This window comes from Balaenoptera borealis (assembly GCF_965194805.1).
Source record: "Balaenoptera borealis genome assembly, chromosome: 1".
Classification (NCBI taxonomy): Eukaryota; Metazoa; Chordata; class Mammalia; order Artiodactyla; family Balaenopteridae; genus Balaenoptera; species Balaenoptera borealis.
In genome coordinates, this window is record NC_138860.1 from 32231119 (window position 1) to 32253443 (window position 22325).

Consider the following 22325-nt stretch of genomic DNA (forward strand, 5'->3'; position numbering starts at 1 on the left):
GCGTTATAATAAATATAAGAATCTGCTTTGTAGATTATTCGCAGCACCCAAGGGAACCTTCCACGACTGTTGTTGGGGTCACTTAAAGAATGAAGTCTTTGAGGATAAGCCTGGGCCAAGGCTGGGGCCCATGGTCAAGGTGTGAAGCACCCAGAGAACATCATGGGGAGGGACGCTTGTTTGAAATGACACAGAGAACGAGGAGGGTATCCTGGCCTAGGCCTTCAGAGCTGGTAGAAGTTCTCCATCCAGGTCAAGAGAATGTCCACTTCTCCAAAGGCTTTGGTCACAGCTGCTTCTCTGTCCAACTAAAAGGAAAGGAGAGTTGAAGATCTGTCATGTTAGCCACAAGAATAGGTTTCCTTCCAACACCTGAACCCGGTCTGACTCCAAATCATGGGCTGAGTCCCCTTTGGGATGGCCTCTGACAAAGTCACCTGCCCATCAATTATTCCCCGTCTATGAGTGTTGTCTGCTTCGGAGGTGAGGACAGATGGGTTGGTGAGTGGCAGCGGATAAGGAGCAAGGGAAAAGCATCTGGAGTCCGTGACACTAAGAATCAGAATCCCAGGGCTGGGTGGATTCCGTCCATCCCCTGAGACCACTGTGCAGATGAGGAAACTGAGGCCCGGGTGGCCCCTTTCCCTTGTATATTATTGCTCTTCACCACTTATTTATAAACTGGGGTATCTGTTCCTCAAAAAATGATCAAAATTGTATTTGCTTTGGGGGGGAGCTGGGTATGAAATTGGGATTTTCTTTGTTGTCTTAATTTAGGAAAAGGCAACATACTTCCCGTAATTCTTTTTCACAGACTAGACCCTTTGAACATCATGGAAAACAAGCAATGTGTGTTGTGCTTGGGGGTTCTCCCTTCCTTCCCCCTCACTTCTGACTCCAATCACCCACCTCAAGTACCCATAAAACTCTCACTTGGGAATGTCCTTGGTAGTGAAATCGTCTTGTAGAGAAATACAATAGCACTTTAACTTGAAAACTAGCAGAAAAATAGGCTGCCATTTGTGGTATTTATGCAGAGTATATAGCAATTGGCGCAGCTACAGCTGTTCTAAGTAAGGTGGCTTTGGGGCCGGCCAGGTGGAGTCAGCTGCACTGGATTCTGCACTCGGTCCCCGAGGAACAGTCGTGTGACGCTTCAGGCTAGTCTACTTCCAGCTGGGCAGTTGCTGGCTTTGATTACCTGTTTAAATGCTCGCTGGAACAGCAGAAACCGCCTGCGTGCACTCTCACTGATGGAAAACATCTCCTTCTCCTGCTGGATAACAGAAAAAAAAGTGTGCCAAGTGTCGGGTAGGAGCAGAGGCAAGCCCCCTCCCACTCCTTCCTAAGGACGCCGAAGGGGTGCCCCAGGCCTAAGAGGACAGCTCCGAATCCCATGTCCCCAAGGTGGCCAATGCTGAACTCCCACCATGCAGCAGGGACTGCGTCCTTTAATTCTCACTGTAGTCTTGCCACGTAGGGGTGATTATCAGCATTTTATAGATAAGAAAACCAAAGCTCAGAGAGGTTGACCACCTTGCAAATGGACACCCAGTTGGTTAGAAGCAGACCTTGATTTGAGCCCAGAACTGCTGGTGTCCAGAGCCTGTGCTCTTTTCCATGACACCTGCAGCTCCCTGTCGTGGCATAAAAGCCAGGGCCAAATAAGGGAAGACGAGTCTTCTGAAAACATAGCATCTCCTGTGGGCCTCAGTCCCAGCTTTGTTCTACTCACACTGGCTTGCAGTTTGGACACGATGACAATAAAGTTGTTGGCCAGAGTAGAGAATGACTTCAGGATCCTGAATTCAACTGCCTTATCGCGGTAGTTTTTGAAGACAGTGTTCAAGTAGAACTTCAGCAGGGCATGGATGAGGTGGCAGCTTTCAGCCTCCTGGGGAGGGGCAGGGTCACTGCGGAGCCAAGGCCTCTGCCCGCCCCAGCCCTGGATGAACCACTCACGTGCCACGCAAGGCAAGATAAGCACAGTAGAGACAGCGATCCTCTAGGAGATGCTGATAAATGTTAGATCTTAAGGAGCCTTCAGGCCCCTTTGTTTGACAGGAGGAACCGCAGACCCAGAAAGTGAGGGACTCACCCAGGGTCCCACGGCCGGTCAGTGGCAGACACAGCCTAGCCCCCAGGACTCCTGACTCCCATCTGGTTAGTATTCTTTCTTCTATACCACATGGCCCCTCTAATAGCTCTGGGCGGTGATGGACCTTGAAAAGCACCAGATCTTGATTGGTTGAGAGTCGGCAGGGAAAAGGCTTGGAAGGAGAAGAAATGAGGAGAAAAGAAAACTAGTATCCCTGAGCACAGGGATTGCACACTGGCCCTCTGAAGTGCCACAGAGGGAAGCTCAGCATCTCTCAGGGATCAGGGCTCAGTCGTTTGTGCTCACTGCCTAGATGGGTGATGAGTAACAGGTGAGAAAAAAGTAGTGGCATGGAAGTGGCCTAAGCACATGCTCACTGGGCCAACAAAAGCGAAAGAGAAATCTAGATTGATGGCAACTCTGGCTAAATGGAGACAGAGGTTTACAAGCCTCAATCCCCGCCCCTCTCCTCATGCCATATGTTCATATACCCCAGATACTGAGGTGACAACCCCAGATATTACTTCTCTGGCTCACTACCAAGCCCTGTCCTGTGCAGGCTCAGCCCAGGGCAGAAGTGAAGTCTTCTGTCAGCCTCCCCTAGACAACCCCTCAGCGTCACCCATAGAAGACCAGCCACCCAGAGGAGGCACCATCCTTCCCCAGCATCTGATTACCGAGACATTCTGCAGAACCTCCTTCCGCAGCAGCTGGACACTCGTGATATTATCCTGAGCTTGCTTTGGGAACAGAAAGAACAGATGTCTCCAGGTTGGGGGTCAGCATAGAAACCAACTTTGCAAATACACGCTGCTTCCCCAGACCCTTAAATCTATCCAGTCTGTGAGATCTCAGAGGCCAGAGGGAGGACTCAGGAAAGGCCATGCTGAGCTGGCCCCTGGGGTAGGGGTTCAAGGTTCCCAGCCCAGAAAATCACCAATCTTGGCCCCCAGGGGCAGATGAAATCCCAAGAGCTCTTAGAGCTTTGATGAAGGACGTGTTTGATTCCTTTGGTCACTTGAGGCAGGAAGAAGTAAGCCCATGTGGTTCAAGAGCCACTAGGAGCGGGATGTTACCTCCATATTCTGGGGCGGGTCGGGGGGCTGCCCCTTGGAGCTTCCCCTGCAACCCACCACTCATCCCAGTTCTTGAATTTTGAGCCAAAGAATGCTTGAGAGGAAGGAGTTTTAGAGCTCCTTTGTCCCACCTCCTCATTGTGCAAATAAGGAAACTGATGGGGGCGAAGGTAGGGGTTGCTGTACGGGTTGGTTTCAAGGTGAAGATCATACATAGGTGCCCTGTCTCCAATGCAGCACCCTCCCCTCTTCCCTAGCTGCCTCATCAAGCTCCTTCATTCTACCTTGCATCTGGATTGTCCTTTAAGGAGTACATGTCACAAGCTCTATTAACCATTCTTTCCCAACTCAGCATTAAACATTCTTCGACCTTTACTCAAGGCCTAAGCAGGTGGGAACGGACTAGTAGGAGCTGGCAAAGCAGTAGGTGAAAACTCTAGTGGGTCTCAAAGGATTTCCCATGACTTCCCATTGGTGGAATCTCATGTAACCCTGGGACATAGATGAAGCTCAAATGAATCGGGCTCCCTTCTTTATTCCTCGTGGGCTGTTTCTTTTCCTACAGACTGGCCACATCTTTCTGAGCCTCAGTTTCCCCAAGGGCAAGAGGAAATGTAGACTTGTGATACCTCTGACTTCACTAAGCTCCTGGATAGGAAAATGACGATCAAGCTGCAAAAGGCTCCGTAATCATAAAATATTATCCTCTACCCAGAATCACCCCCATGGCTGGCTTCAGAACAATGCTTCACTCACCACAATGTCCTTCATGGCCTGGAAGGCCTCCCACAGTTCCTGAAGAACTACCCCTTCTACTTGGCAGGGCCCAAATTGGAATTCTTGGCCCTGGACCCCTGGCCCCTGGCTCCAGAAAAGCAGGATCAGACTCAGGCAGGGAAGGGCAGCCATGTGCACAGGAGAGCCCATCTGCAGCAGGGGAAGGACCAGGAGGATCCTGCTGGAAGAAAGGGGGGCATCGCTCTGAGGCAGGCCCTCTGCCCAAGCAGGGGTACACCCCAGAGTAATGCTCCTTGGCTCTGCCTCGGCCAGCCTCGGGGACACACAGATGGGAAACCTGAAACTAGAGTGGGTTCCCGGTGTTAGAATAATTCAAACATGTGGCCTTGCTGAGGTGCCCTGGGGTGGGGCAAGGTTCTTTCTGCCCTGCAGTCTCATACCCGTTGATCTGGCTTTCCCGCTATCTGCCCCCCACCCCCCATCCATGTCACACACACACACCCTGCACCTCCTTCCTTGCTCTGTTACAGTCAACTCTAGCCAACAACCTGCTAGTCAGAATTTGACCAAAAAGAGTGAAGAAATGAGGAGTGCCATTTCTTCACTCTTTTATAATGTGCCAAAGAACTCATATAGGGGGCCCAAACTCAGCAGGATAGAGAGCTTAACTAGGCATTTGCCTGTCTGAGTTCTGCCCTTAAGTCACCGGGCACACGTGGACAGGTCTTTCTCCCATCCCCCAGGAGAAGGCCACCTCTGACTCATGAGGGGCCGTGGGTTTAATCCTGACCTACAGGGAGGGGCTAGCTGATTGATAGGTTACGGTCACACATTCACTATGCCACCTCAACTGACCGACTGGCTCTTGACTCTAAGAATTAAATTTTCAGGTAGCTGAACAAGAGGAAGAATCAGATTTCCAGATGAATCACCTTTAAAACCTTCCACTGAAAGACTCTGTGAAGAGCCCCAAGCTAGAGGAAGGGAACTCCATTGTCTGTCTATCATAATTGTATGCAGAGATTTCTTCTCCCTGACTTCTTTGTCCTTTGCTTTTCTTCTTTCCTTCTTTCCTCAGAGCTCAGTCCCTCCCTCCCTTTCTTACTCCTGGCCCTGGTCTCACACCTGAGGACGCTCAGTCTTCCACCCCTAGACGGGGCAGGAAGCCGGGAGAAGGCCTGTCTCTGGAGTGCCTGCCGACACATGGGCCAGAGAAGCGGGCCCAGGGCCAGCACCCATTGTCCTGTCATGCAGCTCTGTGCTTCAGCCTCTCACTCAGAGTCTTTCCATTCCCTTCTTTCAAACTCCACAGGATCTGCAGCCTGTCTTGCAAATTCATCTCTAGGCCTCATAATCCTCCTGGCCTTCCTCTCCTCCAGCCGAAATTCTTCTTGGTGTTAAACCTGAGAAAGTAGCTCAGCTTCATGGTATATCTCACCCTCACATAAACACTGGAAAAGTTGACTTCTGCCATCCCCCAGCCCCCATTCCCAGTAGAGCAGCGGTCAGTGTAAGGCTTCAAAGCCAAGTACTCAAGACTCTCCCATCACTCACCTCAGGTCCTAGAGGTGATGCTTGAGGGTTTGCTGTTTAGAGGTGGCTGGCTCCTGTTGTAGAGGAAGAGGGTTGGGCAGGCACCCCGACCATTCACCGATCAGGGTGTAACTGTGAATGGAAGGCTCCTGTTCCAGCTATGGAAGCTGCTTCAAAAGTAAAGGTGCGCAGGCAAGCCAGGCTTTGTGGAGCTTCCTATATATGGGGGCTGCGGGGGAGGGGCGGAGGAAGAAGAGGGAGGTGGAGAAAGGGAAATTGGTCATGCTTTCTTAGAAAATTGCTTCACTGCCTAGTCACCCTTCACTCTGAGACAATGGGGCAATGGAGAAAGCAGCCTCTGAGGTGAGGTGAGACCTGGGTCTGAGTTCTAGCTCTGCCACTGTCAGTGTGCCAGGGGCAGGTTGTCTAGCTACCTCAAGCCTCAGTTTCTACATCCATAAAATTAAAACAAGCAAACAAACAAAAATCCATCCCGCCACCCTCAGAGGGCAGGTGTAAGGAGCAAATGCGAAAGTGACACAGAGGTGCTTTGTAACCCCTATACACAGGTAAACCAATTATTACTGTACAGAGTACACTAGTCTCCTTACTGCTAAAATCACTCAATAATTAAGCCCTATTTAATGATGCAACAGTAACCCAGAGGCCAAGGATGGCCAAGGTATGCTTCTCCTTTAATCGGTCAGGGACAAGAATTTTAGGAGTGTTTCCTGACATGCAGCCACCCAGGTGTATAATCACTCAACCAAAATGTGCCCCTTCTCAGGTTCGAGTAGAATAAGGAAGCTGCTGTGCGTGGCCAGGTCTGGAAGGCTGGGGGCCCTGGTGTGCTAGTGGTCTAGCCTCGGCGGTGCTGCTCTGCCTGGGGTCACCCAGGGGATGCGGCAGTGCAGCATCAGGAGCAAGAGACCTGGCCACGTGTCCAGCTAGCAAGGCACTCAGCCTTCAGTTCTCTGGGTGTAGAATGAGGGGCAGACTGGAGCAGTGTTCCCAAAGCATGTTCCACAGAGTCTAGTCCTGAAGGATGCTTGTCTGCAAGACTCTCCATGCAACTAGGGATTTCACTGTCAGTAAATTAGAGAAGCCTGGCACGTGCTAGCCCCTCTTGGAAACCTATAGTACCCTGTAGAGGCAGGGGGCCAGGCGTGGGTTTAACTTTCTTTAACCCAGCCTGACCCTGGGAAACACAGTTTGAGAAACATTGGACTCTGAATGAGGAATTGGCAAACTACCGGCCAAGAATAAGCTAAGAATGGCTTAGCCCGGTGACAGAAGGATAGTTTTTATATTTTTTAATGATTGAAAACAAATCAAAAGAAGAACATGTGTTTTGTGACACATAAAAGTGTGTGAATTAAAATTTCAGCGTCCATAAATAAATTTTTATTGGGACACAGCCATGCCCATTTGTTTACATATGGTCTAGGGTTGCTTTTGTGCTACAGTGACGAGAATGAGTAGCTTTGAGGCCATATGGCCCACAAAGTTGAAAATATTTACTACCTGGCCCTTTGCAGAGGGAGGTTGCCGAGCCCTGCTCTGAATTACCTTCTTTCACAAACATTCTAAGAGTTTCCTTAAACCTGGGTCCAGGCAAAGCCATGGAAGTAGAAATGTGATGTGAGGGGCAGGATAACTTTCTCCGGCTCCGTGGAGAAGGAAGAACAGGGGACCCTGGGAGGAACAGCTTTTCCAACCTCTCCAGGTGGCCGACCCTTAATCTCTCTGGCACCAGCACCCCTTCCCTCCATCACACTCATAGTGTTGTCTGTTTTCTTTAGTAAATCAAATACATGATGCAATGCCCAGCCAGCAGGCTGGCCAGCTGCCCCTGCTGCTACAGGGACCACGCTTGAGTCCTTTGCTCCTGGAAGACCTGAGTCTTGTCCTCTAGTCCTAGGCAGGGGCCCACATCACCCACCCTTTTCCCCTTCAGGGTCTAGGTCATTACTAAAAATCCCTAAGTATGATGGGAAGAAGATGCCAAGAGGCATTTATGAGACAGAGAAGAACACAAAGTAAGAGTATTGGGGTAATAGATGACAGGGAGGCAGGAGAGGGCTGGAGAGACTAGACAGGTGAGCTGAGAGGAAAAGTGAGCCCCTAGGGCAGCTGCAATCCTAGACAACTGTCTACCGATCGGCAGGAGGGTGGGAGGGATGAGCTATTAGCAGAGCAGGCTAGGACAGAGGCATGAGGTCATGGAGACAGCTCAGCAGGCTCCAGAATATCCACCTGGGGTCATGAACTGCTCATTCTGTCTAAGGAAGGAGTAATATAATATGGACATTCCAGGCAAACACATGTCTGCATCTCAGGCTTGGCTGAGCTTATCGTAGCAAGATTCCCCAGGGAAGGGAGAACATGGGGAGAACTCAAAGACCTTGGTCCCACGACAACTGAGATCACTGGTTATGAATTCGCGTTTTGCATGCAGGCAGACCTGGGCCCAAAACATGATGAGCCCCTAGGAGCTCTCTGAGTCTTCTCTTCCTCATCTGTAAAACCGAGTCCTCATAGGGCCACAAGGACACAATGACATAGAGCTTTGCTACTCAAAGTGTAGTCTGTGCTCCAGCAAAACAGCAAAATCTGCAAGCTCATTAGAAATGCAAAATCTCAGACCCTTCCCCCAAAACTACGGAACCAGAAGGTGCACTTTAAAAACTCTCGAGATGATTCTTATGTATATTAAAATTTGAGAAGCATTTACATAAAACACATGAAGGACCATCCGGTATCTTCCACCTGGTAAATGCTTAACAAACGGGGGCTTCAAGTGAAGGAGAAGGAACTAGAGCAGTGATTCTCAGTGGGGCAATTTTGCCCCCAGGGGACATTTGACAATGTCTGGAGACATTTGACAGTGCACAGGACAGCCCTCACCACAGAGAATCGTGTGATTCCCAAAGCCAACAGAGCTGAGGCTAAAAAATCCTGGACTAGAGGAGAGTAGTGGCTGTGGGGAAAGAGCTGACGTAGGCGTAGAGAAGGATTAGAAGGGTACCCTTCTTGGGGGACAGGGGGAAGCAGTGCACTGATGAAATGATCAGGAGAGGGGACAAAACAAGATGGCAACACGGAAGGCAGTGCCCAAAGGCTCCTGGGTGGGAGCAGATGGGCGAGACCTGGCTCACTGGCTCACCACCATTCCCCCCACCCCCCCGCTCCCGGAGAAGCTCGATGTCTCAGACTTTGAGAGACTAGAGAAAGGGGGGCTGATCCCTTCGTCCAGATCCAGGTTTTTTCATCCAAACTCCATCCTGGACCAGACTAAGACCAGGGGCTCTTCTAATCTGTCTGGAAACTTGGAGAATTTTCTTCACAATAATATTGGACAGGAGAAAAGGTCCTCTGAGGATAAACTCTGATTTACAAGGCCACTTTTTTCCCTAAATACACTTTATTAGATTGAGGAGGTTTATTCTGCTATTCTCAAGCCACCTCTGTCACATATGTATGTGTATATGTATGTATGTATTTCACGTATGTCATATCATGTCTGCAGTCTGAATTTTACATATGAGAAGTAACTCTACTCCCACCCCACATCCTCTACAAATTCTCCTATAGAGAGAGAAAAGGACTGAACCAGGACGGAGAAGGTTTCCTTCTCCACTCCTGGGTGAGGCAGTAAAGAGCTCACTCCTAAACCTGAATACCCGCTCCTTCTCTGATTGATGGAAATGCCCTGCGGGAGAGAAGTGATGAGAATGTGAATCAGGATTTCCTGAACGCCAAGAGATAAAAGAAAGTTACATCACCATTTTTCTTCCCGTGAACTGATTTAATCTTCACCCTAAAATGGATTGTTATCTCCTTATTTGGCTGGGAAACTCACGCACTGATAGATGTGGGATTTCTGGGCTTTTGTTAGTCCTTTTCCCTGTTTCAGCTGCTGTCGTTCCAGGAGCAGAGATGAGGGGTTGGTGTCCACTGGTTGGCCCCCTTAGACTGGCACTCTGCCATTCCACTTTATCCTCTGTCACTAGTGTAATAAATGATTTATTATTACAGGCATTTCAAAGGATGAGAGTGAAAACAAACATAGATCATTCTTACATCTGTACAGCATGCTCAGATGTACAAAGTACCCCCAAGTGAACTTTCTCATTTGATATTCATTGTCACAAGTACGTTATGAGAAAGAGGATAGATATTATTAACTGTCCTTTGCAGATTAGAAAGCTAAGCATCAGAAAAGTAAAATAATCTTCCCTAGGTCACATAAATAAATGTCAGAATCAGAACTAGAGTGCAGGTCTTCTGGCTCTCAGTCCAGTATTCTTTCCTCTGTTCCACCCTTCATCAACTTCTCAATCTTGCATGTATTCACACATTTAATGAACAAACATTTCCTAAGCACCTAGTGTCAGAGTCTTTTCTGAGTGTCAGAAAAGTCTATACAAAAAATGAATGACTATGATAACAATTTATAAAATGTCCAGAAAAGACACAGCTATAGAGACAGAAAATATAATACTGGCTGCCTAGGGCTTGGAGTTGGGGACTGGGTGGAGAGAAGGAGTTGGGGGTGACTGCTAATGAGTACAAGGTTTCTTTGGGGGGTAAGGAAGAATGTTCTAAAACTAGATTATAGTGATGCACTCTGTGAATATACTAAAGCCCACTGAATTGTACACTTTAAACAGTGAACTCTATGGAATGCAAATTATATCTCAATAAAGCTGTTTAAAAGAAGAATTAAGACACAGTATTTGTGCTCTAATGAGTCAGTAGAGTGGATACACTGCAAACATATCAATTGCAACACGAGTCATGGGAATGTGTTAACACCACTAACAGAAGGATGGAGCCAATGGAAAAATAAATGTGAGGCAGAATCTCGGTGCGGTGTGTCTTGGATGGTGCTGGAAGGGGTTGAGAAGCTTTCTAGTGGAGGTGACATTTGACCTAAGGCTTGAAGCCTGAGTAGGAGTTTGCCAGCAAAAATAAAGGGAGGGCACCTGCTGGAGACCACTGTGACCTCCACTAATTCTATGGCCACACAGCTGCTGTAGGGGACCAAGGAGAAGAAGGTTCTGGAAGTTGCTGGAAGAAGGAGGATAACTGTTCTTTTGCTTGAAAGTTAATGGAAATCAATGGACAACAGCAATTTAAATACAGCTGCAGGGCATGTAAGGTAACCTAGTGTTACTGAGCCCTGGGAGCTACAGACAGGAATGGAGAAGTGGGGTGAAGGGTTTGGGTCTCGGCTTTCCAAGCAAAGACTTTGGCCAATCACAAGAAAGAGAAGCACAAGAGACATGCAGTTCTGAAAACTGCAACTGCCTCCCAGAAGTCAGGCTCTTGTACCCTCCCACAGCATGCAGAGCATCAACTTTGAGTCCCAAGGGCAAGAGTATTTTAAATAAATACACAGCAGTGTACAGGGTTGGGAAAAATGATAGTTACAGAGTCTCCTGAGTAGATCCAGGTGATGAATTATGGTCCATGTCCCCTGTGCCAATCTGTGTCTCACATATACAAGGTTGCTTTTTTTTTTTTTAAGGTTGCTTTTTCTAACAGATTTTTTTTTTGAAAGGAAAGGAAGAAAGGAAAGGAAGAAAAGAAAGAAAGAAAGAAAGAAAGAAAGAAAGAAAGAAAGAAAGAAAGAAAGAAAGAGAGAAAGAAAGAAGAAAGAAAGAGAAAGAAAAAGAAAGAAAGAAAGAAAAAAATAAAGAGAAAGAAAGAAAGAAAGAAAGAAGAAAGAAAGAGAAAGAAAAAGAAAGAAAGAAAGAAAAGAAAGAAAGAGAAAGAAAGAAAGAAAGAAAGAAAAGAAAGAAAGAAGGAAAAAGAAAGAAAGAAAGGAGAGAGAGAGAAAGAAAGAAAGAGAAAGAGAGTGAGAGAGGGAGGGAGGGAGGAAGAAAGGGAGGAAGAGAGGGAAAAGGCTTCAGTGGGAATGCGATGTATCCCATCCCAAGTCATTCATCAGTGTCAATGCTGCCGAAATAGCGCCTCCGCCTACCTCCTATCCAAATTCATTCTCTAGACCTACAAGGAAATTTTTAGAGTCCTAGACAGCAGCAGTCACTCCACTCCTGTGCTCTTTTCTGATGGCACCATTGTCATCACTCCCTGTGCCCTGGTTGTCTTATCCACCAGGCCATGAACTCCCTAGGCACCAGCTCTGAGTTTTCTCCATCTCACAGAGGCCCTCAGAACCTGGCACATGGCAGGTGCTCAGTGAGCATTTGTTAAATAAGTGCATTTCATATGACTGATCCCCAAATCTAATTATGTACAGGCCCCGGTAACCTCCCGGGCTGTTTATAAATAGGTCTTTGCCAAGTGTTGGCCAGTTTTCTCAGGCAACAACCATTGGGTTGGGAGACACGGCCTTGCATCCCATGGCCTTATTAAACACCTGGACCAGCTTTGCGTTGCCTGTAGTATGAGAGTAAAAACTCATGAAATTATACTATAACCACCCATCTGATTGTAGAATTCCAGGGAAACAGAGTCTGTGGTTAGGTCAGCACAAGAGAGAGTCCTGGGTCGGTGCCTAAGAAAGTCTTAGTCCCATCCTAGAGCTTCCATACTGCTGCCTTCATGCTTTCTCTGTGCCACCCACACCATTCTGCCAAAGGGAGAAAGGTCCCTATTTCATCTGTCTTATAGACTCTCTCCCAGTCTCATCCCTCTTTACAACAGAATGCACACTACTCCAGAAGATGCTTCTAAATGCACAACTCTGATCATACTACTCCTCAACCCCTAAAATTATCTTTGGTTTCAGGTAAGGAAAGCTCCCCCCAGCACATTGCTCTTTTTTCCATTTCTGTATCCATCAGTGCCTAGCACAGAGGCTTCAACATTTTAGCTTGTTTTTTAATCAATTCTTAATTTCAAAACCAGGTAAATGGAATGCATTTAAGGGAGAGGATAAATTAAATTTATTTTTACTTTTATGTGATCTTTAACTGGTTATTTCTATGGGTAAGAGTCCATGTAATAGGAAGCTATTCAACCACTAAATATAATTTGTCTTTAAATTCTTCAAAAAAACCTTTTATAACATTTTAGGCTTAAAAACCAGGTTACAGAATGACATATGCGGTACGGTCCCGTTTTTGTAAACAGTACAATGAGTATATGTACATGTTGAAAATGATCTAGAAATATAAATACCAAGATGTTAACAGGATTATCTTTGAGTGGTGAGATAATGGGTGTTTTCCTTTTCTAGAGCTTATCTGTATTTTCCAAGTTTATACAAATTTAATACAAGGGTAAGGTTTTTAAAAATTACTTAAAATTTAAATAAATCATTAGTTTCACCATTGCCCACAGAAAATTATTGAAATTCCTGTTGTGGAAGTGCACATTCTCTGAGACCCGGCCTACTCACCTTTCCAGCTTTATCTCTCCCCACACCTCTCCTCATCATGCTCCCAGCCAAACTGGGCTGCTCACCTCCAACTCCTGCCTCTGCTCTGCTGCTCACAGAATCTGGGACGTCCTTACCACGTGCCAAACACTAACCACCATCTGTTGCCTCGACGTAGAAAGATGAAGTGATATGTTGTTGACTGTCAAAAATAGATTGCATGTATATGTATGTATGTGTTCACATACATGCATATACACACATGTATAATATGTGTGTGTATATAAACACACACATATATCCTGCTAATGATACTTATTTTGAAGGAGTAAGATTACAGGCTGGATAGATTTTATTTTCATCTTCAGACTATTTTGTATAACTGGTGTAAAAAGAATGCAACAAACACCATTTGAGAGTGAAAGAGACATTTGCATTAAAATTTTACCTGTTTTTAAAGGTTTCTTCCTTGAAGCTATTGTAAAAGCTTCAAGTAATTTTTATCACCCTTGAACACCACAGGGATTTGAATTTCTTTTGTGGCCCTGAATCTCATCTTTCCCCTTCCCTTGTCCCTCTCCCTCCCCACCCTTCCTCTCCCCCTCTGCCTCTGTCTCCCCCTCCCCCCCTTCCCCTGGTCTAGGACCTTGGGAGGGCAAAGGAACAGATATGATCTTCTCTTTTCCTCACATTGCTCAGCACAGCAGAATAGGTTATTAAGGAAATAAACAAATAGTAAGATACTCGATATGAAAAGTATTCAGAATGATTCAGAGTCTGCATTTTGGTGGGTCATCTCATCACATGAATAAAGAAGTGGAAATCTCTGGAAGTATTCTAGGTGGGATATTCACTGAGAAGTATGGTAGACGTTGCAGTTGCTCCTCACATTTACAGTTTCCTTCTTCTTAGGAGACAGGAAAATTGCACTTGCCTGCCCCATGGAAGCTCAGCATGGCCACGTGACTATTTTGACCAGTGAAATATAAGTGGAAGAATCAGGTGTCCTTTCAGGTGGAAGCATTTAAAACCCAGTGCACAGTTCTCCGTGCTCTCTCCTATCCTGCCTGTGTTGGGATGGCAGCATTAAGGGATGGAAGTGTCTCCTTCGCCTGTGTCCCTGAGTAGCGTGATGAGCAGATTGCCCACGCTAACACATATCAGACATGTAATATAAGTGAGAAATAATTTTTGTCGTAATAAGCCACTGAGAAAGGTTAAGGTATTGTCTGCTACTGCAGTATAACATAGCCTAACCTAATACAGAAGGAATGTTAGAGGAGAGAGGGATTTAAACACTTTTAAAGTCCCTTTCAACCCTCAGAAAATGAATGTAGACTCTGCTGTAGGCAAAACTGTTATTCTACATGCTATTTAGACAACTCATTATAAGTCACAGAGAGTCTCAAAATTCTTCTTTGATGCAAAGTACTGCTTTCTCCTTGAATACAATGAAAACTATGCATTCGGCAGGATGAGGTCAGGTTATGGCATGATGCTGACCACTTTGGGATCCAGGAATTGGCTGCTCAGTCACTCAGGAGTCACAGAAAGGGGAAAGAGCTCTGGAACAGAGTGTGGATGGAAGTCTGAAATCCTTGTCTGCAAGAGAGAGCCCTGTGTTCTTGGCGGGAGTGATGGAGAGGACCCTTCTACTCACAGGTGCCAGTAAAAAGTTTTGGACAAGCCAACAGACACACACACACACTCACACACACCACACACACACCACACACACACTCACTTACTACATGGATTTTAAAACTTTCAGAGTAAGGCAGGCTAAGGCCCAGCAGGTCTGAACATGTCCCAGAATGTGAGAAAGTAGAGATTGTGTCCCTGAAAACGCTCACATATGGTACTGGAAATGAGAAACGATTTGGGTTCTTAACCCAAAATAGATTTTTTTGGCTCCTTATCTTCAGCCCTAGCCCACAGGTAAATGATCAAATCCAGGGAATTATCAAAAGTCAAAGGGGGCTTCCCTGGTGGCACAGTGGTTGAGAATCTGCCTGCCAGTTCAGGGGACACAGGTTCGAGCCCTGGTCTGGGAAGATCCCACATGCCGCGGAGCAACTAGGCCCGTGAGCCACAATTACTGAGCCTGCGCGTCTGGAGCCTGTGCTCCGCAACAAGAGAGGCCGCGATAGTGAGAGGCCCACGCACCGCGATGAAGAGTGGCCCCCGCTTGCCACAACTAGAGAAAGCCCTCGCACAGAAACGAAGACCCAACACAGCCATCAATAAATAAATAAATAACAAAAGTAATTGTTTAAAAAAAAAAAAAAATGTCAAAGGACTGGTGAAGAGTAGAAGCTGCTTCCAGCAATAGTGAGTGGGGCTCTCTCCACTCAGACTCTGACTTTAACTTCCAAAAAATATCCTCTTGGAAAATGTTATTACTCATGAAAATGAAGAAAGGTGTTTCCCTCTGTGGACTAGTTCCTGCCTTGAAGTCACCACCTCTCTTCCCAGGCCAGAGACATGGCCCCACCAGAAAGCTGACCTAATGGATCTAATTGCTTGACCCTGGTTGAGTGAATTCTGCTTTCCCACAATAAAATAAGAATAAAAATAACCTGGAATAACAGAATCTGAAAGTCCACATTTCATTAACCTGGGATGAAAAGTTAGAAATTAAAAATCTCTAAGTGCTGTGGTCCCCAGTGCTGATATAAAGCTAGCAGGCTCTTGCAGGGCTCCACTCTCTAGAGTGTTTTGAGAATTCGCAGAGGGGTGTTTCTCATAGCTTTGTCCATGAACCATCCATGCCATCAGAGCTGGCTGAGCCAACGATGGCAAGCTCCAAGGGCTGCTCCAGGGACAGTGAGAATGGGACTCTCCTCACCAGGTTCTCAGCGCCAATTTGCGCCAGCCAAAAAATGTTGCAAGGTCATATTCACCCCTAATAAGATGTTTGGGCCCAAAGTATTACAGAGTTCAGTGAAGCAACTTTTCCAGTTTACACTCAGAGACTTTCTTGGTCCCAGGATGCCCACATACCTCCAGAGTGATGGGTTTGGGCAGCTTCTGGTAGCATGGGACTGGAATTCATCATTTCTTAGCGGTGTGTGGGGGAATGGTCAGGGGTAGGTCTCGGCACTAGTCCAGTAAGCAAGCCAGCCTGTTGTGTAGTACGTTACTAAATACTTCCACAATTTGATATTCACAAAAACCCTGTGAAACAGAGCATACATCATTATCTCCATTTTAACAATGAGGAAGCCAAGGCAAAGAGGAAAACTTCACTAAACAGTGATTTGCCTAAGCTCGTAGAGCTAGAAAATGGGACTACCTAGACTTGACCCCAGGTCTCTGACTCCAAGCCTGGGTGTAAGGGAGGCACTACAGTGCACCGGAAAGCATGCAGCCGTGGAGCCACACTTTGTGTGTGGACCCCTGGCTCTGAGACTTAGAGCTGTGTGACCATGGGTAAGTCACTTGATTCCTCTATGTTTCAGTTTCCTCATTTGTAAAGTGAGAATAACACTACCCACCTCATAGGTATTTGTGAGGATTAAATGAGAAAATACATGCAAGGTACGTAGAAGACAGCCTGACACATTAGGAAGCATGAAAAAGAGTTAGCTATTCTTAAAATATTATTAATAGTATTTTTATATATTACCATGACACATTTAATGCCTTTTATTAATGAAAAGAGCTTGATACAGCTACAAAAAAACATTTAACCTCTAACTATATGACCTTCTATTTAGGAAAAAATTTTAAAGTACTCATGATAGTATTCCATATGGAAACAGTAGAATATGCCAGAATATACTATGGCCCATCCCAGTTTTTATCAATCTGTTTAGAGAACTTGTGAAGTTGCTTTGAAATGATAAATAGAAGGATGGGAGAAATAGATGAAGGGGATTATGAGGTACAAAGTTCCAGTTATAAAATAAGTAAGTCATGGGGATGTAATGTACAGAATAGGGAATATAATCAACAATATTGTAATAATATTGTATGGTGACAGAAGGTAACTAGGCTTATTGTAGGGATCATTTCAAGATATATATAAATATTGAATCACTGAGTTGTACACCTAAATTTAATATAATAGTGTATGTCAATTATACCTCAATAAAAAAGGAAAAAAAATTAGAAAACTTAACAAAAATAATAGTCCAGCCCCAAGAGAAGTCACATGAGAATATATGAAAACGTCAAGACCAGAATTCATTGAGTGGGCTCTTTTTTGATTAACAATTGTAATGAAAGTAAATGAGAACTAAATCGTTTCCTAAGAAGCCAAATCATTTTGTCCTAAAATCATTATACCTTAACTATTTCTACTTTACTCTAAAGTTTGTTGATCTGAAATGTTTTTATTTCATCATTTTTATTTTTTATAAATTTATTTATTTATTTTATTTATTTTGTTTTTGGCTGCGTTGGGTCTTCATTGCTGCGTGCAGGCTTTCTCTAGTTGCGGCGAGAGGGGGCTATACTCTTCGTTGCAGCGCACGGGCTTCTTATCGCAGTGTCTTCTCTTGTTGCGGAGCATGGGCTCTAGGCGCACGGGCTTCAGTAGTTGCGGCACACAGGCTCAGTAGTTGTGGTGCACGGGCTTAGTTGCTCTGCGACATGTGGGATCTTCCCGGACCAGGACTTGAACCCGTGTCCCCTGCATTGGCAGGAGGATTCTTAACCACTGCGCCACCAGGGAAGCCCTTCATTTTTAAAATAATAGCTTTATTGAAATATAATTCACCCTTTTAAAGTGTACAATTCAGTGGGTTTTGGTATATTCACAGAATTGTGCAATCAGCACCATTATCTAATTTCAGAACATTTTCATTACCCCAAAAAGAAACCTCATACCCATTAGGATCACACCACACTCCTCTCTCCCCTTAGTCCCTGGAAAAAGCTGGTTTTCTTTCTGTCCCTGTGGTTTTGCCTATTCTAAACGTTCCCTGACATTGTATTTGAAAAGTTATAAAGATAATTTCAAGTTTAGGATATTATCGTCCTCTGAGGTGCATTTATATTTGCTTCTGGAAGGAGGGTAGGGGATTGGTAATTCCACATTAGTTTAATCCAATCACAGGATGAGATAATTCGAAGCTGATTTTCTGTCCCTGTTAGGGGATTACCATGTGTTACCATGACACCTAGGGGGTAGCACTTTGGAATCTCAACGGGAAGCTTTGCAGGGAGGTTACTAGGACCCCTCATCAGCAGGCTCAAGCACCTATTGCTACTTCCCCGATCCTGTAAATTTGTGGCAAATTGGGCACATCTTCTCTTTTCCGACCTTTCATCAACTTTTCTGAATTTGGATGACCCTCCTCAGGGAAAAGCAGTCCCCAGTGCTGGGCTCACTTCTCTGGATTTCCCTCTCCCAAATCTTGGCCCTGGAATTATGCCTGTCTTGTTATCTCTTCAAAACCTTCAAACAGTTTTTTTTTTTTTATATTTCCTGATTTTTCCAACTTTTCTTGAATCCTTTTCAGTGAGAAGACTCATCTAAAAGCCAGCGGCTGTTTCCTCCTTCAGGCAAAACAGACAAAAAGGAAGATTCTTCCACATATTCCCCAGCTCCCCAACAGCTCAGAAAAACCAATGTCTTCTGCCACCGACAGGAAAGACACACCTGCTGGGCACATCTGTGAGGATGGAATGAGATAATGCAAAGTGCTTAGTGAGTTTTGTAATAACCATGTTTCCTCCTTTGTTCCAGCCTCGATAAATCTCAGAGCCAAATCTTGATCCTTCTAGCAAGTTATGATTCAGAACCTTATGACATGTCCTTTGTGGAACAATCTTAGCTCAACTTCATTGTATTATCTGTGTTCCAAGTGTTTCATCTATTTTCCTTAAATCCTGCAGTATTGCATGTATCCTTATAAGCCACTCTCGATCACTTTGATAGGAGGTGGGACATAAATAAATAAGTTAAATAAAGGTATTTTGAACTGCCATATGCTATACGTGTGAGAATATTGACATTAGCAAAGGACAGAACCACTTCCCTGGGGTGGCAGGACTTCAGGTCCTTTGTCTTTTTATGCCACTGGCTAACATCCTTGCTCATCCTTCATAGTTTAATTCAAGGATCCCTCCTTCAGAAAGCCTTCCCTCATCTCCCCACATAGAGGTCTTTCCTTAATTACATTGAGTCTTATATTGCTGGCAGTGACTTGTCCTACCAACCTCACTCTCTTTATATGCCTCTAACCTCCACAAAGCCTAGAAAAAGAAATTACCTCAAATTGAATTTTTTAAAATTAATTAATTAATTAATTAATTTTTGGCTGCGCTGGGTCCTTGTTTCTGTGCGAGGGCTCTCTCTAGTTGCGGCAAGCGGGGGCCACTCTTCATCGCGGTGCACGGGCCTCTCACTTTCGCGGCCTCTCTTGTCGCGGAGCACAGGCTCCAGACGCGCAGGCTCAGTAGTTGTGGCTCACGGGCCCAGTTGCTCGGCGGCATGTGGGATCTTCCCAGACCAGGGCTCGAACCCGTGTCCCCTGCATCAGCAGGCAGATTCTCAACCACTGCGCCACCAGGGAAGCCCAAATTGAATTATTTTTAAAGAACTTTACTGATATACAATTGTCATGCAATAAACTGCACGTTTAAAATGTACAATTTGACAAGTTTTGGCATATGTGTACGACTGGAAACCATCACCATCATCAAGATAATGAACATATTCATCACAGTTTAGCCATTCATTTGTTGGTAGACATTTAGATTGTTTCAAATTTGGGGCTATTAAAAATAAACCTTCCGGGCTTCCCTGGTGGTGCAGTGGTTGAGAATCTGCCTGCCAATGCAGGGGACATGGGTTCAAGCCCTGGTCTGGGAAGATCCCACATGCCGCGGAGCAACTGGGCCCGTGAGCCACAACTACTGAGCCTGCGCGTCTGGAGCCTGTGCTCCGCAACAAGAGAGGCCGCGACAGTGAGAGGCCCGCGCACTGCGATGAAGAGTGGCCCCCGCTTGCCACAGCTAGAGAAAGCCCTCGCACAGAAACGAAGACCCAACACAGCCATAAATAAATAAATAAATAAATAAAAATTAAAAAATAAAAAAATAAAAAAAATAAACCTTCCATGAACATTTATGTACAAGTCTTTTCATGAACATATGCTTTCTTTTCTCTTGGATAAATACCTAGGAATGGAATGACTGGGTCATATGGCAGCTGTTTCTTCAACTTTTTCAGAAACTGCCAAACTATTTTCAAAGTGGTTGTATCATTGCATATTCCCAACAGCCCATATGAGTTTCATTTCCTCCACACCTTCCCCTAGCATATGATATGGTCAGTCTTTTTAATTTTAGCCATTCTTACCAGGTATAATGTGGTATCTCACTGTGGGTTTTTTTGCTTGTTTGTTTGTTTTGAATTTTTGAATTTTATTTTATTTATTTTTTTATACAGCACGTTCTTATGAGTTATCCATTTTATACATATTAGTGTATATATGTCAATCCCAATCTCCCAAATCATCACACCACCACCCCTCCACCCCGCCGCTTTCCCCCATTGGTGTCCATATGTTTGTTCTCTACATCTGTGTCTCAATTTCTACCCTGCAAACCAGTTCATCTGTACCATTTTTCTAGGTTCCACATATATGCGTTAATATATGATATTTGTTTTTCTCACTTACTTCACTCTGTATGACAGTCTGTAGATCCATCCATATCTCTATATATAACCCAATTTTGTTCCTTTTTATGGCTAATACTCCGTTGTATATATATACCACATCTCCTTTATCCATTCATCTGTCAATGGGCAATGAGGTTGATTCCATGACCTGGCAATTGTAAATAGTGCTGCAATGAATATTGGGGTGCATGTGTCTTTTTGAATTATGCTTTTCTCTGGGTATATGCCCAGTACTGGGATTGCTGGGTCATATGGTAATTCTATTTTTAGTTTTTTAAGGAACCTCCATACTGTTCTCCATAGTGGCTGTATCAATTTACATTCCCACCAACAGTGCAAGAGGGTTCCCTTTTCTCCACACCCTCTCCAACATTCGTTGTTTGTAGATTTTCTGATGATGCCCATTCTAACTGGTGTGACGTGATACCTCATTGTAGTTTTGATTTGCATTTCTCTAATAATTAGTGATGTTGAGCAACTTTTCATGTGCCTCTTGGCCATCTATATGTCTTCTTTGGAGAAATGTCTATTTAGGTCTTCCGCCCATTTTTGGATTGAGTTGTTTGTTTTTTAATATTGAGCTGCATGAGCTGTTTATATACTTTGGAAATTAATCCTTTGCCCGTTGATTCGTTTGCAAATATTTTCTCCCATTCTGAGGGTTGTCTTTTCGTCTTGCTTGTAGTTTCCTTTGCTTTGCAAAAGCTTTTAAGTTTCATTAGGTCCCATTTGTTTATTTTTGTTTTTATTTCCATTACTCTAGGAGGTGGATCAAAAAAGATCTTGCTGTGATTTATGTCAAAGCGTGTTCTTCCTATGTTTTCCCCTAAGAGTTTTATAGTGTCTGCTCTTACATTTAGGTCTCTAATTCATTTTGAGTTTATTTTTGTGTATGGTGTTAGGGAGTGTTCTAATTTCATTCTTTTTCATGTAGCTGTCCAGTTTTCCCAGCACCACTTATTGAAGAGGCTGTCTTTTCTCCATTGTATATCCTTGCCTCCTTTGTCATAGATTAGTTGACCATGGGTGCATGGGTTTACCTCTGAGCTTTCTGTCCTGTTCCATTGATCTATATTTCTGTTTTTGTACCAGTAACATTTTGTCTTGATTACTGTAGCTTTGTAGTACAGTCTGAAGTCAGGGAGTCTGATTCCTCCAGCTCCATTTTTTTCCCTCAAGACTGGTTTGGCTATTCGGGGTCTTTTGTGTCTCCATACAAATTTTAAGATTTTTTGTTCTAGGTCCGTAAAAAATGCCATTGATAGGGATTGCATTGAATCTGTAGATTGCTTTGGGTAGTATAGTCATTTTCACAATATTGATTCTTCCAATCTGAGAACATGGTATATCTCTCCATCTGTTGGTATCATCTTTAATTTCTTTCATCAGTGTCTTATAGTTTTCTGCATACAGGTCTTTTGTCTCTCTAGGTAGTTTTATTCCTAGGTATTTTATTCTTTTTGTTGCAATGGTAAATGGGAGCGTTTCCTTAATTTCTCTTTCAGAATTTTCATCATTAGTGTATAGGAATGCAAGAGATTTCTGTACATTAATTTTGTATCCTGCAGCTTTACCAAATTCATTGTTTAGCTCTAGTAGTTTTCTGGTGGCATCTTTAGGATTCTCTATGTATAGTATCATGTCATCTGCAAACAGTGACAGTTTTACTTCTTCTTTTCCAATTTGCATTCCTTTTATTTCTTTTTCTTCTGTGATTGCCGTGGCTAGGACTTCCAAAACTATGTTGAATAATAGTGGTGGGAGTGGACATCTTTTTCTTATTCCTGATCTTAGAGGAAATGCTTTCAGTTTTTCACCATTGAGAATGATGTTTTCTGTGGGTTTGTCATATATGGCCTTTATTATGTTGAGGTTGGTTCCCTCTATGCCCAC

General features: G+C 44.5%; 2 protein-coding genes across 2 annotated transcripts in view; one reads left to right on the forward strand and one right to left on the reverse strand.

The window, feature by feature from the left end:
* Positions 1-19050, forward strand: part of FCMR (Fc mu receptor) — a 34630-nt gene extending 15580 nt beyond the window's left edge. Inside the window, exon 8 of the mRNA XM_082393395.1 lies at positions 18265-19050. Coding sequence (XP_082249521.1) covers positions 18265-18267 — 3 coding nt within the window. The 3' untranslated portion in view covers positions 18268-19050. The remainder of the gene's footprint in view (positions 1-18264) is intronic.
* IL24 (interleukin 24) lies at positions 134-4926 on the reverse strand. The gene is made up of 4 exons (XM_082393413.1): positions 3931-4926; positions 1736-1894; positions 1202-1276; positions 134-308 (listed from the first exon to the last, which is right to left on the reverse strand). The coding sequence occupies exons 1-4, from the start codon at positions 4099-4101 to the stop codon at positions 225-227; spliced, it is 489 nt and encodes a 162-aa protein (XP_082249539.1). The 5' UTR covers positions 4102-4926; the 3' UTR covers positions 134-224.
* Positions 19051-22325: the final 3275 nt, after the last annotated feature.